Source organism: Crinia signifera, chromosome 4 (assembly GCF_055691185.1).
Source record: "Crinia signifera chromosome 4, ASM5569118v1, whole genome shotgun sequence".
NCBI classification, from domain to species: Eukaryota; Metazoa; Chordata; class Amphibia; order Anura; family Myobatrachidae; genus Crinia; species Crinia signifera.
In genome coordinates, this window is record NC_139220.1 from 231,604,311 (window position 1) to 231,622,610 (window position 18,300).

The window sequence follows — 18,300 nt, forward strand, 5'->3', positions numbered from 1 at the left end:
TTTGTAGCCATAAGTAGTATGTTTTGGATTGGGTTTTTTTTTTTTTTTTTTTTTTTCATAATTTCATCCTTTTTTGTTGGTTTTCTACTTGAGGAAATTGGATCTTCATTACTGTTCGAACTTAGGCTGTTATTTAATTATTTTTTCCTGTACTTTTGGTATATATATGTGGAACATATATATGTATATATGTGGAGCATAATATGTATATGTTTATGGGGCATATATAGAAGGAAAAAAAAGCACTAAGTACCTTAAATACCCTATATATATATATATATATATATATATATATATTTAAATCGGATAAACTGAGGTGCTTACGCAGCTACAGGAGATATTCATGGTATTTAACCAGTTCAGACAAACTAATGTCACACAAGGAAAAACTATGTATACAATATGTAGCTCATAACAAATGTATTGAAATACCACCATTGAAGAGGTTTATGATCTAAATACGGGTTATATTCTATATTAAAATTTAAAGCATAATTTAAACAGACCCCCTCCACCCAGGACTAATAAGGCATACCATCCTTTAGGTACACATTACGTTTTTGGACAACCAATCAGCCTTTCTGCAGGATCTTTATTTCCGGCATCTAAGGGTATGTACCCATGAAGAGACCAATAGTGCCTCTTCCCCTTTGTATTTACATGCTCACTCCTCATTGACCATTTACTATAATAATTATTTATGTTTTAAATTTTCTAGACGTCACCATAACGTCAAACAAAAGTTTTTTTAAAAACTCTACATATATCTTCAAAAGTCCAAACAAAATCGGTATGTATAAATCATTATCCGTACCACTAATGAAAAAAGACAAACATTTAAAGGGCTTTTTACATATGTGTATATATACATCTTTTATTGTCATAGAGTCAATTACCCCTGAGGAAGTCGTACAGCGACGAAACGCGTTGGGTCCCGACTCATCTGTTATCTATGTACCACAAATGTACCATCAATACTGTCTGACATTAACTACAATATGTTTTAATAAAATCATTTTATAAATCACAACGAAATTTGTATCCACTGTTGTATAACACACTAAGGTGGAGGTTCTTATTCAGCGCTCTATATACACTTTTTGTTCTCTATATATATATATATATATATATATATATATATATATATATATATATATATATATATATATATATATATATATATATATATATATATATATGTATGTATATATGGTATTTGTTTCCTAGCACGGCGCCCATCGCATCGTATACCATAAGCCTTACAATGGTATGCGATGCGATGCGACGCGATGGCACCAGATGTATGGCATACAATGTGATGCGATGGTATACGATTTTAAATTGTATAAGCACCCTAATGGGTACTTTCAATGTTAAATGGCCCCCCTATAAGATGATTAATTGTATAAGCAGCGTAATGGGTGCTTACAATGTTAAAAGCACCCCCACAACACCCCCACTATCAACGCCAACCCGACGGGTCGGCGGTACGCGTCCTCCGACTGTTTCATACCCCCACCATCCACGTCGGCGTGGAGTTGATTGTGTATAGTGTGGCGAGCGCAGCGAGCCACCGAGCCCGAAGTGTGGCGAGGGGACGTGGAATACATGTAAAGTAATACTCGTCTCCTCGCCACGCTTCGGGCTCGGTGGTTCGCTGCGTTCGACACACTATATAAAATCAACTCCACGCCAAAGTGGATAGTGGGGGTATGAAAAGGTCGGAGGACATGTACCGCTGCGCTCGCCACGCTTCGGGTTGGCGTTGATAGTGGGGGTGGCATGGAGGTGCATTTAACATTGTAAGCACCCATTAGGGTGCTTATACAATTAAAAATTGTATAGGGGGACCATTTAACATTGAAAAAACCCATTAGGGTGCTTACAGAATTTAAAAATCGCATGCGGGCATATGGCATGCGATGCTATACGATGCCATATGACTGAATATCGTAGGTGCCGTGCTAGGAGACAAGTACCATATATATATATAGACAGGAGATATAGATATATATGTGTGTGTGTGTGTGTGTGTATATTTATATATATATGTATATGTATATATATATATATATATATATATATATATATATACAAACATATATATATATATTCCTTCTTCTTATTATTGTTATTTATATACATTTGGTCTATCTATAATACTTTAACTGACCCGGGATATACTGGGTCACCTAAGTGTCCATCTCAGTGCTTTACTCCGCCCCTCTGGAAACCCCCTTTTGAAAATCCTGCGTTTGCCCCTGCAGAGACCAGGCTACACTGACACTGCCTCCCAGGCTGCAATATATATCATGCACCTAATTAGTCTAATCAATCCAGGTGTGTTATGCACCTATGGTGGCCTACGTGGACCATATCCATAGTCACCTGACGTGTAGCTATACTCATAATAGGTCAATATTTCATGCACCATGCCACTCCCAAGATGGCCGTGCGTTTCAACTTAAAAAGTAATGAAATAACTGGCACTTTGCTCAATGGTACTAAGTAACCGTTCACATAATAATTGAGGCTCGTGGCTCACATGTACATCCATAGTTTCAAATAGAGCACCTATCCGCCGCTGTATATCAAAACACGAAGGGGGAAATTTACTAAAGGAAATTTGAAAAAAAAATAGGTGTATTTGTATCCAGAAATACACTTATTTTTGACATTTACTATCCCGAAAATACGGCAATTCGTATTCGTATTGATAGCACATCAATACGAATACGAATTGCCGTATTTTCGCGATAGTAAATGTAAAAAAATAAGTGTATTTCTGGATACAAATACACCTATTTTTTTTTACAAATTTCCTTTAGTAAATTTCCCCCTAAGTATCACTCGGTTCTTTTAAAAATGGCCGTGCGTTCCACCTAAGAATCATGGCCAATATGGCCGTGCGTGTCATCTGTAGATTGCTGCCACTATGGCCGTGTGTGTCATATGCGCCTGTTATACTGACAGAGACTACTCTGTCATGTAATCATTGTAACGGCATCTAATTCTTATTCTTATATAGCTCACATAGGTTTTCTATCTATAGTAATTGTGCGGTATATAAGTCACTAAGGAGAGGTGCTTTATTTGAAATGTTACTATACATCCTGATGATGGGGCGGCCCTGCCCCGAAACATCGATTGATATGGATTAAATTGGTGCAACTTTTTCCACAAGCAAACAGTCTCTGAGTGCCACTTCCTTGCTAGTTCTACATTGGAGATCTTATCCCCTCAAATTGGAAGCACCAGAGAAATTAAACAACTACCACCAATAAGACCTGAGCGACGGGTCTTTCCCAGCATGTATATACATATATATATATATATATATATACACACATACACAGATGGAGCTGCTCATCACATTCGCTGAATGGGGTATGCGCACGTTGAGTTGTTTGCGTGCCCCATTCTCGGCAATGGACGCATGAACGTGTGAGACACTCGCACGTCCAAGTCCACTGGATTGCCATCTGCCAGATACCAGCAGAAGGCACACAAGCGGATATGCAGAGAGTGATCCCAACTTTGATATATACTGTATATATATTGTATGTTACCGGGACAGAAGAAATATTTAGTTTTAGACATTCTACCTAACCAATAATGGAAGTATGAGGTTTGGGGTTGTACAAGCCTATTACTTTCATTGCAGTGCCAATGAAGTGCAGTCTTTGCTTATTATTTAATACCACTGCCTAAATGCAGCTGAACCATAACATTCATCTCAATGGACTGCATTGAGATGCAATGAGTAGCAGTTAACGGACAATAGAACTGGGATTTTGGAATGACAGAACTATATATGGCGCTATGCTGCTCTGGTGTTACAGCCCCTATAAGTGTCACCCACACTTTACAAACAGGCAAACAAGAGAAAATTTGGAGCTGATATACAATGAGGCGCAACAGAAAAATACTTAGGGATATAGTAGAGTGCAGTGCTCCTTTCTTGATGTTATCTCTCTTAGGGCCTTATTTTGGTTCATTCTTTCTGACAAAATCCTTCTTAGATGGACAAAACCATGTGCACTGCAGGGGGGGCAGATGTAACATGTGCAGAGAGAATTAGATTTGGGTGAGTAATTTTGTTTCTGTGCAGGGAAAATACTGACTGCTTTATTTTTACACTGCAATATAAATCTCACTTTGAAGTAAAACCCCACCCAAATCTAATTCTCTCTGCACAAGTAACACCTGCCTCACCTGCAGTGTACATGGTTTTGCCCATCTAAGAAGGATTTTGTCAGAAAGAATGAACCAAAATAAGGCCCTTAGTGATGTTAGGATCTGGTCCAATATGTCCGTTTCAAACACCAGTTTGTGTTCGTGATGAAAAAATAAGAATTTTAAAAAATAAAGAGTTATTTCTTGTGTTTGTGAATATTTCTATTGCTGCTGTGTTAGTACAAATAAAGTGAACGAAATTAAGATAAGCGTACCAGACTCACGTTTGAGTAAGCTGGTGTGAAGCTCATAAAGGTATCTTTAGTATTGTGTCTATAGTTGCTTGAAAAGAGATGTGACTTCTTACATGAACTCCGAAGAAAAAAAGAGAAAAATACAATTTGTATAGATTTGTCATACACCAAGTGTATAAATAATATGTGAGGAGCTAGATCAGCATACCTCACTCACCAAGAATATAAAAGTGATACATATACAAAGGTATCTTTTTTGAAATATGGGCGTACCCCAACTCACGGTAATAGAGATGATGTTAAACTCATAACGGTTTCTTTTGTACGTTTTTTCCTCTTCGTATGTTGGCGTGGTATACTCCCAGTTTATCTCGGAAGAAAATTAGTGTACCATATGTAAGATGTTGCACAAGTTTTTAGAGAGTGGTGGGTGAAGTGTATTCAATATATAATAATATTGTCTCACTCACCCCTAAATCATTTTTAAGATATTTTAAGATGAAAAAAGTGGGCGTACCCTAACTCACACTTGTGTGTCGGCCAGTCCACTCATCAAGGTTTTTTTTACTTTTAAAGACGTGGAACCTCAGGATTTCTCACCATATTTCATACATACAAGAAAGCATATACCCAATGTGTAGATATCTTTTTTTGTAAAGATTAAATGGGGAATGGGCCAAAGGATAATGGCATACCTTACTCACCACTTTAGGTGGCGGCACAAAGCCTGTAGCGGTTTCTTTAATAGTTATTCAACAACAGAATTTTTTTAAGCCAGTCAGGTGTTGAAAATGTAGAAAAACTTTTAATCCAGGACATCCATAAAAAAACATATAAGACCCAACAAGGGGTCTGAACAATATAGAAAACAAGTCCAAAAACACCATAAGGTGTAAAAAACAGCACGATTAAAAACAAAAACGATACATACATCCAAGGTGTGATGGCTGTTCACTCCTCTCCAGTGACATCAACGCGTTTCGGTCAAGGACCTTTCTCAAGATGTCTAGCATACAGTATGTGTTATCACATGCATTTTGCATGAACAAGAACGTGTTTTATGTATAGCGTATCACCGTGACCTTGCTGCTTAGTGCAATTAGGCTCATCGCTCAGTAATATCCTTCTGTTTAATTAAGTCGAATGTCAAACAGTTGCACTGCAAAACCTGAAGCCATCATGTGGAAGCATTTTGCTCTGTAACAAAGTTTTGAATCTTTGCTTTAAATTGCTCTAAGAAACACAAACGTTATTCTTTATTTGAAATCATTAATTGTGTGTGAAAGAAACTAGCTGGAAACAATTACACCAGCAACAAAGATAAATGCAATTAAGAAGACCCTCAGTTCCGAAACACATTTCCTGAATGTTTAAACCAAAGATGTTTCTTAACCTTTAGCAAGAACAATGCACAGGTTTGGGATCTATTATCTTTAATGCGTGAGAATTTTGATCGAAGGGGTCAGAGCAAGTTAAAACGCCTTTAACACTGCACGTAAATACCGAGTCTCAAGCAGGTTTGCGGTGTGAAAGCAGCTGGAGAACAGGACACCCAGTAGCTATGAGACAGGCTGCTGGTGTCAGCACGGTCAAGCTGAGAGGAGCGTGATAGAATACAGCAGACAGGAAGCCGCATCCCTGGCATGGCTACAGGCAGGTGGCAATACTCGCACACTGCCCTGCTCACTACAGATCCCTGATGCACTTATCCCGCTCCGTGCATATGTAATGAGTGGGTCCCACTCATTACATATGCACATATATATAATGAGCGGGTCCCATTCATTACATATGCGCATATGTAATGAACGGGTCCCGCTTATTACATATGCACATATGTAATGAGCGGGTCCCGCTCATTAAATAGGCACTGTGCTGGGTCTCCGCTCATTAAATATGCACATAGCAGGACCAATAGTGCTCACTGCTGCCTGGGTACCGTTTCAGACCCGTTCAGACTGCAAAAAAAAACCAGGTCTGAAACGGGTAGGACTATTTTACCGTCTTAAAATACCGGTTAATTTAAAACGGTAAATTCAGTCTTGCAGGAGCTTAGTTACTTTAAAATACTTTTATACTTATACCCGGAACGGCTATTAAACAACTGTATATACTGTATAAAAAATAAACCATACTTCATGAGTTAAAAGGAAAATTGACCTTGGACTGCATTCACAAAAGTTGTGTTTTTCCCATTTTTAGTTCAAAAGTTTAGGAATGCATTAACATTTGATTTTTTAATGAAATAGAACAAAACACCAACCAAATCTTTCCATATGCTAACCAAGGCTTACAGCGCAGATTGTATGTCACATGCACAAGTGTTTGAGTGGTACAAAAGATTAAGTGATCGCTGTGAGGATGTCACAGATAATGAAAGTCTTGAAAGACCTTGCACAGATAAAAACAAACAAAAACTTGGAGAAAGCTCAAACTGACTGTTGATATGGCAAGTGAATAATAGTGGAAATGGTAAATATCGACAAGGAAGTTTTCCATTGAGATTTTTCATGACCATCAGGACAATGCAGGGACTTAATTAGAACCTTGTGGGCCCCATAGCAACTAGAACCATAAGGGCCCACCCACCATTGTCACTATAATAGGCTGCCACCTGCAGGGGCTAGGGAGGGTTGCAGGCTGACACTTGGTTACCTGTTTGTGGTCACTGCTCTAGGTGCGTGCAGCCAGCGGCCATCCGGGCCTATGCTGCGCTACTTAGTAAAAGGTGCTGGGGAGGAGCGCTGACTCACCTTCCCTTCAGCACCATCATTCACGCACAGCAGAAGAAGCTGCACTGCAAGGAGCTGCTGGGCGCCATTGGTCACATAATCTCAGAGAGCGCCCGGCAGTTGTGAAAGGCAGCTGCAGCGCCCTCTAGTGTGGTGCTCTATGCAGACTGCCTTTCCTTCTGCGACACATCCCAGACTTCATCCCTCCCTCCCTCTCTCTAAAATGACTGCGGTGGCGGCACAGTGATAATTTTTTTTTAAAAAAGGAAAGAGGGAGCCCGCTGGGCCCCCAGGCCCTCTCAAGCCAAAGGGCCCCATAACAGTTGCACCCCCTGCACCCTCCATTGTTATGCCACTGGGACAATGCATCAACCCACACAGATATCTCTGTGTATACATTTTGCCCGAGAAACAGATTAAATGATAGAACACCCTCCATATTAGCCAGGCCAAAAACCATTTGACTTCTTTCTTTTCCCTAAAATCAAATTTGTACTCAAAGAACCCATTTTTGCATCAGTTACTGAGGTAAAGAATAAAATGATGGAACTGTTAAGACAACTGACAGATATTGAGCTACAGCATGGCTTTGACCAATTGAAAATCATAATGCAGAGGTGTGTTGATGCAGAAGGCAGTGTATAAAGGAGAAAGTGTTGAATATATAGTATGCAATATATGCATCAGTGTTGAATATCGGCACACAGAAACATCTATGCATAAGTGGCATGCATAATGGGAGAGAACCTAAGTACTGTACAATGGTGCTCTGAAACTGGACATTGCTATAAATAACCCTGACTCCATTCTATACTGGGTTCTGCATGCAATGCAGTGCCTGGAGATAGAAAGAAAAAGTTAAAGGAAACAATACTTGTAATGAATAAGTGACCTAGAGAAAGGCAAGAACAACAATGATAAAATTTACTTTGCCTTTGAATTAATTTTAAAAGGATATGGTAACTTTGATATTTCAGTGCGTTTTAGTCTTTGTTCTGATCCTCCATATACAAAATCTGTACATTTGTGCCTCTTCAGGTAGTTTGACACTAGAAGGCTGTGGCTTCCAAGCTTAAAAAGTACATGATGAAACTCAGGTCCTGGGCCAATCGAATGAGACTGAAAGGACATGAAAAAATAAAGTTAATTTGAAGGTGTTCTTACAGAGAGTTTAGATGAAAAAAGGTTTTCCTCCCTATAGCATAGTTGCCTACCCTCCTGCATGGGGCTCCCTGAAATACAGATGGAGCCCCTCTCACGCTCTCATGCTTGGGGGGGCTGGCAATAGAATCGCCATGCAAGGCCCCGCCATCCGTCAGAAGGGGGCACGTGCGCACAAGACGCTTGTGTGTCCCATTCTGATGGACCATCGGTCCTCGCCGCCACTCCCTGTTATTAAGCCTGGTGAAGAGATAAAGTGGAGATAAAGGGGAAGGAGATAACGCACCAGCCAATAAACTCCCAACTGTCATATTTCAAACACAGCTGATTGGCTTCCACTTTATCTCCACTTTATCTTCAGTTTATCTCTTTGCCAGCCTAAAGGTGCCCACACATTAGAAAGATCTGTGATCTTAAGGTGTGCGCATAAACTAGCCTTGAAATCTTTTTTCTGTCCTGGACAAAAGATTTCAGGCAAGCGCACATCTTTAACAAAGATTTCTCTTAAGATCCCATGTGTGTTCCCATGGATCATTTGTTAAATCTTCTGATCTTTCATGCAGCATGTAAGATCAGAAGATTCAGCAAAAGATCCGCGGGAGCCCGCATCCGACCGTTAACGGGCGATTTTCGATCGATTGACGATAAACATCAACCGATATATCGGTTGATTTATCGGAAATCGGCCAATCCGCAAAAGAATCGTTCTAGTGTGTGGGTACCTTAACCTCTTCAGTGGCAATCCCGAGAATTTTCCGGGCTGTGCCTCAGTGCCCAGTCTGGCAAGCCCGGAAAATTCTCGGGATTGCCACTGTTTAGAGTCGGGCAACGCTGCTGAGTTCATTTTGATCTCAGGCAGCGTCGCGCTGCCCGGCTCCCTCCCCTCTGCGGCGTCGCCTCCTCCTCCCTCCTCCTCCCCCCTCCCCTCTGGGTTTTCAATAGAAGTCCCCGGCGCCGGCTTATGACAAGCCGGCTGCCGGGGACAACGATGCGGTGGGGGGGGCGCAGGTCCGGGCAGCCGCTGATTGACAGTTCAGCGGCGCTGCCCGGACCCAGGGGGGTAGTGGTGGTTTTTTTTTAAAGGGAGCGCTCCCCATAAAAAACTCGCCCAGTGGGGAGCGCTCCCAAAAACAAACCACCACTGAAGGGGTTAAAGGTGCCTGCGGAACTTTTACTAAATCTTCTGAGCTTACATGCTGCATAAAAGATCAGAAGATTTAGCAAAAGATTCATAGGAACGCACTTGGGATCTTAAGAGAAATCTTTGTTAAAGATGTGCGCTTGCCTGAAATCTTTTGTCCAGGATGGACAAAAGATTTCTAGGCTAGTTTATGCGCACATCTTAAGATCACAGATCTTTCTAGTGTGTGGGCACCTTTAATAATGTACATCTGCCCCAGTGATCCATATAGCTACATGCATTTAATAAGGTTTCTTGTGGCCACTTATATAGAACCACTTGTAAAACACAATACATGAACAAGCCCTGACACATATCAATGTATTTTCTTTAACAAGTACAATAGATCTTACTAACTGCTTTTGGGGCTCATTTACAATTGGATGTGATTTATTTTAGGACACGCATCTTAGCATTGCACGGCCGCACTTCTAGGTGCAACCTTTACCCAGAGACATAAGACAGGCATGATGGCACTGTTACATAATGTGAAAACAGCACGTTTTATTCAACTTAAACAACTTGAATATTTAGAATGATGAATCAGTCTCTCATGCCTACCACCAAGCACCAACTGAACACATGTCATTGTCATCATAACCTGTATCCCACCTGCTAATTTTAATAGCCAAATGTAGTTTATTCACATCAGAAGGACAAACTTTTGGTGGCAGTTTGGAATAAATGTGTTACATATTTTGTCAATTTGTTAAGCCAGAAAACTACAATTGGGTTGCACAACTGTTTCTAATTAAGGAATTTCTTCTGACACCATAATAAAAGGTAAACACTGTCAAACCAATTAAGCAAATATTTACTTTATTACATACTGTGTATGGCCAGTAATTAGGATCCAAAAACAGAAATGGAAATTGTGATAAAAAAATTGGAAATTCAACTGGAAATTTTGGGATTTCTACTGCAATAAATAGTTTTTATTGTATGATCTAAAATGAAATGCCCTTCCTTTTATCAGGTCATCAATGCAAATAGTGAAATAAAATCAAATTTAAATCAAGTTAAAACAGTGTATTTGTAAGAAATTGTGAAATAAGATGCAAATATTATCTTGTGATTAATGTATTTTTAATGTATTTGTGATACTGCATAATTCCCCAATTCAAAAAGTAATTTCCTGTGATAGCATGCCAACAAAAATATAGCCTCAAGTACATATATTCTTTAGCAGTATTTTTTGCACCTTCAAACTTATCACACTGATAGCTAGGCTACTAAATCTTTCTTAATCCTGCAATGAATTATGGGTGGCGGCTCTTACCCTTGTGGAGGAGGGGGGCTGCCGTGATCCCTCCGCTGCTGCTGTGCTCCCCGCTGCTGCCAGTCTCAGCTGTCGGTCCCCTGCATGGGGCCAGCGCTTGTGCAGTAACTTCATACATACTGCATATGCACTGGCCCAAGCCTCCATGGGCTGCCTTTGCAGCTGCCCCCGGAGGCTTAATTAGGTTCCTGGGTCCAGCACATGTGCAGAACCCATTTTTGTGGCTGCCCAACATTTGCGCATAGAAATGCATCCCATAGGGAGGGAACACCTCCCAATGGGACTGCCTTGAGTGACTGGCAGGTCGGACTTCCAATGGGAATTCACTGCCAGTCACATTGAAGCCAGAGCAGTCTCACAGACTGCATCTGGATTCACTTAGGCAGAGAACAGTGGTGGATTTCACCTGGGGGATGCAGCCCTGCAGCTCATAGGTAAAAACCAGCACTGGTCATTATAGAACAATTATATTGTTGCAACCACAATATGGTGGTAACACATGTCTGATAAAGTTGTGAGTTCTATATATGTTTTTACATCTATTATTTTTTTGTTTTCATTTCTATTATGTTTTAAGAAAACCTATGTTATAAGTATATCTTTGAGCGTATTGAATTTCATTAACAAGATGTATATTTTCAATCTACATCAAGGTATAATATAGTATTTTTCTATAGACATTTTGTAATGGTGCATTAAAACATAAAGAAAGAATTATAAATTAATATTTGGGTTATGGCGGTCCGTTTGCATATGTCCACTGATGTTTAATACTAGGTTTCCATCTTCTTCATTGATTGTCATCTTTGCATTTATATGGTACAGCTACCTATACCCTCTGGTTTTGTATGTTTCATGCATGTTGCGCAGGATTGTGTGATTGCAAGTCACCCCTGAGTCTGTATTACAGTTTATCAGATACCAGATCTGACAGTATGTTATACTGTTTAGTCAAGAACTTCTGCTGGTAATATTATCTTTTTGCAATAAGTCACCTGGATTTGTTATCAAGTATTGCTCACATGGACAATTTGGAGTAATTACGCATTTGAAGAGGTACCTCATCGGACATATCAGCACATACTGCACTTTATAATCTTTTATAATTAACTCTCTTTCAGAACTGATGCTGCTATCTGCACTTTATCAAGTGGAGCACTTTATTATTACAAACTTTGTGTATAGTATATGGACATACCGGAGTAGTAAGTTATTGGAATTTGATCTTACTGTGATTTGCTACTGTACCGTATTTTGCATTACCTAGAAAAATCTTCCATGAAATAACTGTTGCCATATGCACTTTACCATGTTTTATCACCAATGATTTTTACTAGGATTCCATTTCCGCTCGTAAGAGAAGCATTGATTCATTGCCATAGTCAAGAAACTACAAATATAATTAAGTGAGTGTCTGTGCCTCTCCTGTAGATTCTTTATCAATATTAACCCATATCATGCTTCAGAATATGTTGCTCCTTCATGTATAATTTTACTTCTCTGGCACCATCAACTGACCTTTGGACAATTTATGAGCTAGTATACCGCCAACTTCTGCGTTAACCCTGTTTTCTTGTACTACCTTGTCTTGGTTGTCATAGCTATTGGGTTACTGGTGTGATTAGGTAGTCATCTAAAGTCAGAGAACGGAGTGGTTTTCTCAACCCTTTGAGTACGCCAAGTGAATTTGTCAAAATAGGTGTGAATTGCCAAGCAAACAGTTTTATTCATCATAATGACCTGTAATGTTTACTTTATATAGGAAATATAATTATTTTTTACAAAATATTTTTTTATTTATATTAGAAGAGTCAGCTAGAGAGCTCACGGTCACCAGGAAGAAGGTCAAAATCTTTGGAAAAAAAAACATTTACTGAAAACACACAAGTGAATTGGATGGAGAAATTAAGTACACAGATTGAGGATTATAGAAAAAATATTATTAAGTACAAAAAAGAGATAATGTCTAAAGTTAACCAGGATTATCAAGACCAGTGTGTATTTTCCTGGGTTATGGGCAGCAATATGGAAGGCAAATACAAATGCACCCAGAGAAGACAATATTGCAGGAATTTTGATACAGAAACATCCAGTGGTAGTAACACCTCTGCAAGCGAATCAGAAGCTATGACCTCAAACTCCAGTCAGAGACCCCTTTTAGGGGTTACCACTTGTGCCTGCAAAGATGGAGGCGGAACATGAGGTGGGGTGGCCAGGAAAGGGACAGGAAAAAGGAATTACCAACAGTAGACAACATTACATCTCCCTCCAGCCCTTGCCGAATGGCATATACATGTAGCCTGATTCACAAACTGAGTTTTTATACAGCTTGTACGAGCTGTACATTTAATACTACCACTAGGAGGTATGTTTTTTGAGTGCTCATTTCCATTTTTCTTGTCCTTGTTTTAAACAAATCCAAAATCTATCTACTTACCTCTTTTGCAGGTCCATCTTTGCTTTGCACCACTAATGCCTTGGGGAGATTTAATTCTCTAGCCTCTTGAATTAATTCATCCAAATTGAATTCCAGTCTCCATCTGGCATCTGCAAATAAAGAAATAAAGGATTATAATGTATATACAGTATACTCATGTATTTTATATTCTAGTTCCAGGCAAAAGGGGTCAGTTGATTAAAATGAGTGACATATTGCTACCAGGAAACGTGCACTCTCTTAATTCATGTTTAATGCAGGCATTGTAGGCATCATATATCTAACAAACATTCACTGTTTGCTATGACTACTGTGACTGCTACCATTAATATCTAGATAATAATATGGCAGAGTAAAAAGTATATAATGGAAGGAATGGCTGACAAACCAAAAGAAATGTTGAAAGGTTTATACTGCTTGACATATGGTTAGTCCTATTATAGCACACACCTCCTATGTGTGCTATTGTACACAAATGTAATACCAGACACCCGATGAGAAGAAAGAAATCTACAGAAAGGTAGTTAAGTAGAGATAACATTTCACATGTAAAACAAAACACATACAAGGTTGGCAAAACCTTGATAGGTCCATTTACGTATAAATACAATTTTACACAAATTTATATACTGTATATCACAATCTATATTGTGAACAATTATTTCCTGAGCTACATGACAATATCCAAAAAACAACAATGTAATTTTGAAGGGTGGAAAAAAACATGAGAAAATAAACAATTTGCTTCCTAAAATGTGTGTATTGTATTTTCAAATGATCTCTGGTTCTTAATGTTTGAATACTTCAACAGAGGGAAAAAAATTGAACTATGGGTCCGAAGTAGAGACAGATGAGAGGAAAAAAGTTATCGCCAGTAAAAAAAAAAAAAAAAGATTTTGGAATGGAGGTCAAGGAAATTTTTTTTTTTTTTGCTCAGGACAGGAAATCCAAAGAAGAAAACAAATGACATAGAACTACTAGTATGAGTAACCTAGGGAAGAAGTCACAGTGAACAAATATATCCCGTGAGCAACAACAGAAAACAAAAGATGGAACAATCCGATGCTGGAAAAACTGTATTTAATGTGCATAAACTTTTTAACGGCAAATGACAAAGGAACAGAACTATGTTCATCTAGTACCAATGTATTTGGACTTCTAATGATACTTGGAATTAACACTTTTCTTTGCATATTTAAATAGAAAAAATATTTGTGTCATGCTTTTTCCTTTGTAAACAATCAGGGCCATCAGACTTATTGTATGATATGTAATTATTAATATATTGATAGAGATAAAGGATTAGGGGTTTGACTCTGAATTGCGCTATCTTATGTGCAGCACCACCAAAATTCCTCCTGTTAGTGAGGAACAAAAAGACAAATGCAACAGAAAGAGTGATTGGGGTGCGCAACCTCATGCATAAAATGTACCTCCCAGTTAGTACTTAAATTAAAATCAGAAATACATTCTGGAGATCATTTCCATGTGTCCAATGTTGGATGTATTCGCAATAATTTTGCACAGTCCGTTTTAAGACGAATAGACTTTTATTGCAAGAAATATTGATAGAGATACTTACATTATATTGGTGTTCTAACACACAAAAGAAGATGATGACTCTCTTTGTCGGGGCACAACTTATTAAAATATATTAAGCTTTAATGATATGCATTAAAATAGGAGCTTACAATTATCGTCACAACGATTGTCACTAAACAATAAAATTGAATATGAATGAAGAAGGAGGTAAGTTTTAGCTTATTCTAAGGGATTTTTTTAGTGAAAGAGTGATATAAAGAATATATATAATATAATTGATAAGTGGATATAAGTAGTACAGATTTGATAATGAAAATTAGATACTAGAAATTGAGAAATTAATAAGTGTATCAGCCTTGGTCACAAATGGTCTCAATATAGGGATATTCTCCCATGAGGCATTGAAATAGCCTGGCTGTAATTTATTTGAAGTGACAAAAAGTGTATATAAATTATATATAATTAAATAAGTCTATTAAAAGATTTTGGCGAAATATGACAGATTATCTTCAGGTGACTGTCACGGATGGGCTACCACAGCATGTGGTTCTATGGTATTAATTAGCGCATGTGCATACAATTATCCGGTGCTGTATAGATTACATATGGAGCTAAGGAAATTTCCACAAAAATAGGGAGACAGGTAAAGAGGTAATTAAAAGACTGATCTCCTTGAATCTCAAATCATTCCTACTTTCCGGCCGTGTGTCTCTCGGACAGTGAACGGACCAAGAGACACACGGAGAGATAAACTTCCAGCCAATCAGCTCCTTACTGACTTTTCTCAAACACAGCCTGTAACATGGCAGTTGGCAGGTGATTGGCTGGACGTTTATCTCTCCTTATCACACTTGCATTTACAGATGTAGCGGGATTCATCTTCGCAGGTGATGGCGATGACGTCGCCATCGCCATCCCCTGCCCCGCCGCCATCTGTATGCCGGAAGAGGACGCGCGCGCACGAGGTGCGCGCGTGTCCCCTTCTGACGGTGCTGCCCTCGGTCGCCCGGTGCCCACACCGGGCGACCGCATCCCCCCGCAGCCTCCTCGGGTCCCCCCCTGCCCCCTTGAGCGGGAGGCGGACATTATTGCGTCCGCCCCGCCGCCCGGATACTGAGACGCGTGTGCGTGGGGGACACACGCGCGTCTCAGTCAGATAGAGGCGCCGTGTCGCCAGCAACAACGAGGCCGGATATATCTGTATCTCTTGTTAAGGCTTAATACATCTGCCCCTGTGTGCTGGATAGAAGTCCTTTAAGCAATAACTTCAGACAAGAGTACCATAGACTGTGACCATTACAGATGGGTGAATGAAACCAGGCTAGAGACCTCACCTGGCTCACACCCACAATCACCAATGGCCAAGCACACAACAACAGTCCTTGGTAACCATTACATTAATATGCAAAGAACGCGCAGTATTGGCCTCGAGCAGCCGTTAAATTGTACTGCCTTAACACTTTGGCAGTAGGGAGTCCTTCCGAAGGAAGTGAAGTAGGTAATTTTGAGAATCTGCCCACCATGACCCACATGATGGTAAAACTCTTGGTTTTAGGAAGCTTAACAATAAAATACATAGAAAGGCGGTACTCAATTTTGTAGGGATTCCAGAGGACCCATTTGTCATCCCCTCAAGGTTCTCTTACATGTACAGGACATGCTTTAACTAACACACATACAGTACATCTTGTCTAACGGTTGGCCACCATGCAAAACAATGTAATAACTTTATAGCCTTTGTAATATCTAGATGGCTTTTTTTTTCATAATCTGCAAGAAGCTTTCATAAACCTCCTGCAAGACTGCTTGAATCAGGAACATATAATCATTCTGTTGACAACTCTACAGGAGCCTAAGGGTCTAATTCAGACTTGATCGCTGATCAGCAAATTCACAAAACAATCGATTATTAAATAACTTGGCATGCAGACCATATGCAAGACCAAATAGCAACAAAAAAGCATACTGATCATAAACAATAATCGGACAAATGTTGACTAACAGGAAGCTGGTGTTTGGGGTGGCAACCTGATGTTTTTTTTGTGACCCATAAAAAAACGTTTAAAAGTGTTTTAAGTGTTTTAAGAGAGGGTCTGTGACCTATGTGGCAGGCTTGATAAGCCTGTCTCAGTCACAAATTTGTGGAAAGGCCAGAGCTACTCACATTTGCACAGACTAGTAAAACTATTCAATTGTTTGGGCAAATGCGTATGGATTTGTGGGAGAATAGCGATTAGCAATTCTCTCTGAAATTTACAGAGTGGGTTTTCTTTCTGTCTGGGAGGCAGCTATCTCCCTACTCACAGTCATCTATAACAATAATGATTAGGTCTGAATCAGGCCCTTAGTTTGGAAAAAATGCAATTGTAGGGAAAAATCCATAGTCAGACCTATCATACTTATTTTTTTGGAAGGTATAATGAGTTAGCTTCACATTGAGGGGCAGATGTATGAAGCAGTGATAAGGGAGGAGAAGTGAGCCAGAGGAGAAGTGGCCCATGGCAACCAATCAGCTGCTATGTATAATTTTATATTATGCAAATTATAGATGTTACTTCAGTGGTGATTGGTTGCCATGGGCCACTTCTCCTCTGGCTCACTTCTCCTCCCTTATCACTGCTTCATACATCTGTGCCTCAATGTGCATGTTGATAAAGAAAACTTGTAAAAAGAGCATTGTTTGCAAATTTTTGGATCCAGGATGAAAATAAATTATGAAATAAAAAAAAAAAATTTAACATTTTTTAAGTGCTTTCAAGTTTGAAGGTTTGACAGACAGAAAATGCATGTACTTTGGTTGATCCATTGTAAATCCTTGTGAGTAAATAATATACCCCAAAAACATGATCTAGGACTTCCTGAATTCAATTCAGGCTTTGAATAGATAAAATACCATACCTCCCAACTGTCACGATTTTAGAGGGACAGTCCCGATTTTCGGGTACTGTCCCGCTGTCCCACCCGCGGCAGGCATTGTCCCGCTGCGGGGGGTGGCAGTTGGGAGACCCCCCAATCTAGTAGAATAGACGCTGTGCGCATGCGCACAGCGTCTATTCTCGTATGAAAATGAGGTTGCGGCTAATTAGCATAAGCCGCACCCTCATTTGCATACGCCCGCCCCCTTTTCGGGCGCTCGCGCGGCTTAGCCGCGCGAGTGTTCCTATTTCTTCATGTTAAAAGTTGGGAGGTATGAAATACCATCTGACTAGACTACCACCTAAGAAATCTAAAAGAGCATCATTAATTACATCTTGGAAAATGACAGGTGTGTTCCTTAACCTAAAGGGCAAGGTATTCAGAAAAACCTGTATGTGAAATAAATTCATTCATCCCATTCTTTAAAATGAATTAAATTTTAGTTCTTCTTCAGCCAATGTTCTTTAAAAAGTTGCACCCTTGAGTTGATTAAATAAATCTGTAATCAAAGGTAAGGGATATCGTTTTTTTATTGATATATTATTAAGTGCTCTGTTATCTAAACAAGGTTTCAGGTCTCCTAATCCTTCTTGGCAAAAAGAACAAGCTTGTCCTGGATGGAA

The 18,300-nt window shown here is 39.4% G+C and overlaps 1 protein-coding gene across 5 annotated transcripts in view; it reads right to left on the bottom strand.

Moving 5' to 3' along the window:
* Nucleotides 1–18,300, bottom strand: part of FAM227B (family with sequence similarity 227 member B) — a 411,735-nt gene that overhangs the window by 62,696 nt on the left and 330,739 nt on the right. For all 5 annotated transcript variants that reach the window (XM_083183953.1, XM_083183951.1, XM_083183952.1 and 2 more), the window contains 2 exons: nucleotides 13,220–13,329; nucleotides 8,121–8,281 (listed from right to left, as the gene is read on the bottom strand). In XM_083183953.1, coding sequence (XP_083040079.1) covers nucleotides 8,121–8,281; nucleotides 13,220–13,329 — 271 coding nt within the window. The remainder of the gene's footprint in view (nucleotides 1–8,120; nucleotides 8,282–13,219; nucleotides 13,330–18,300) is intronic.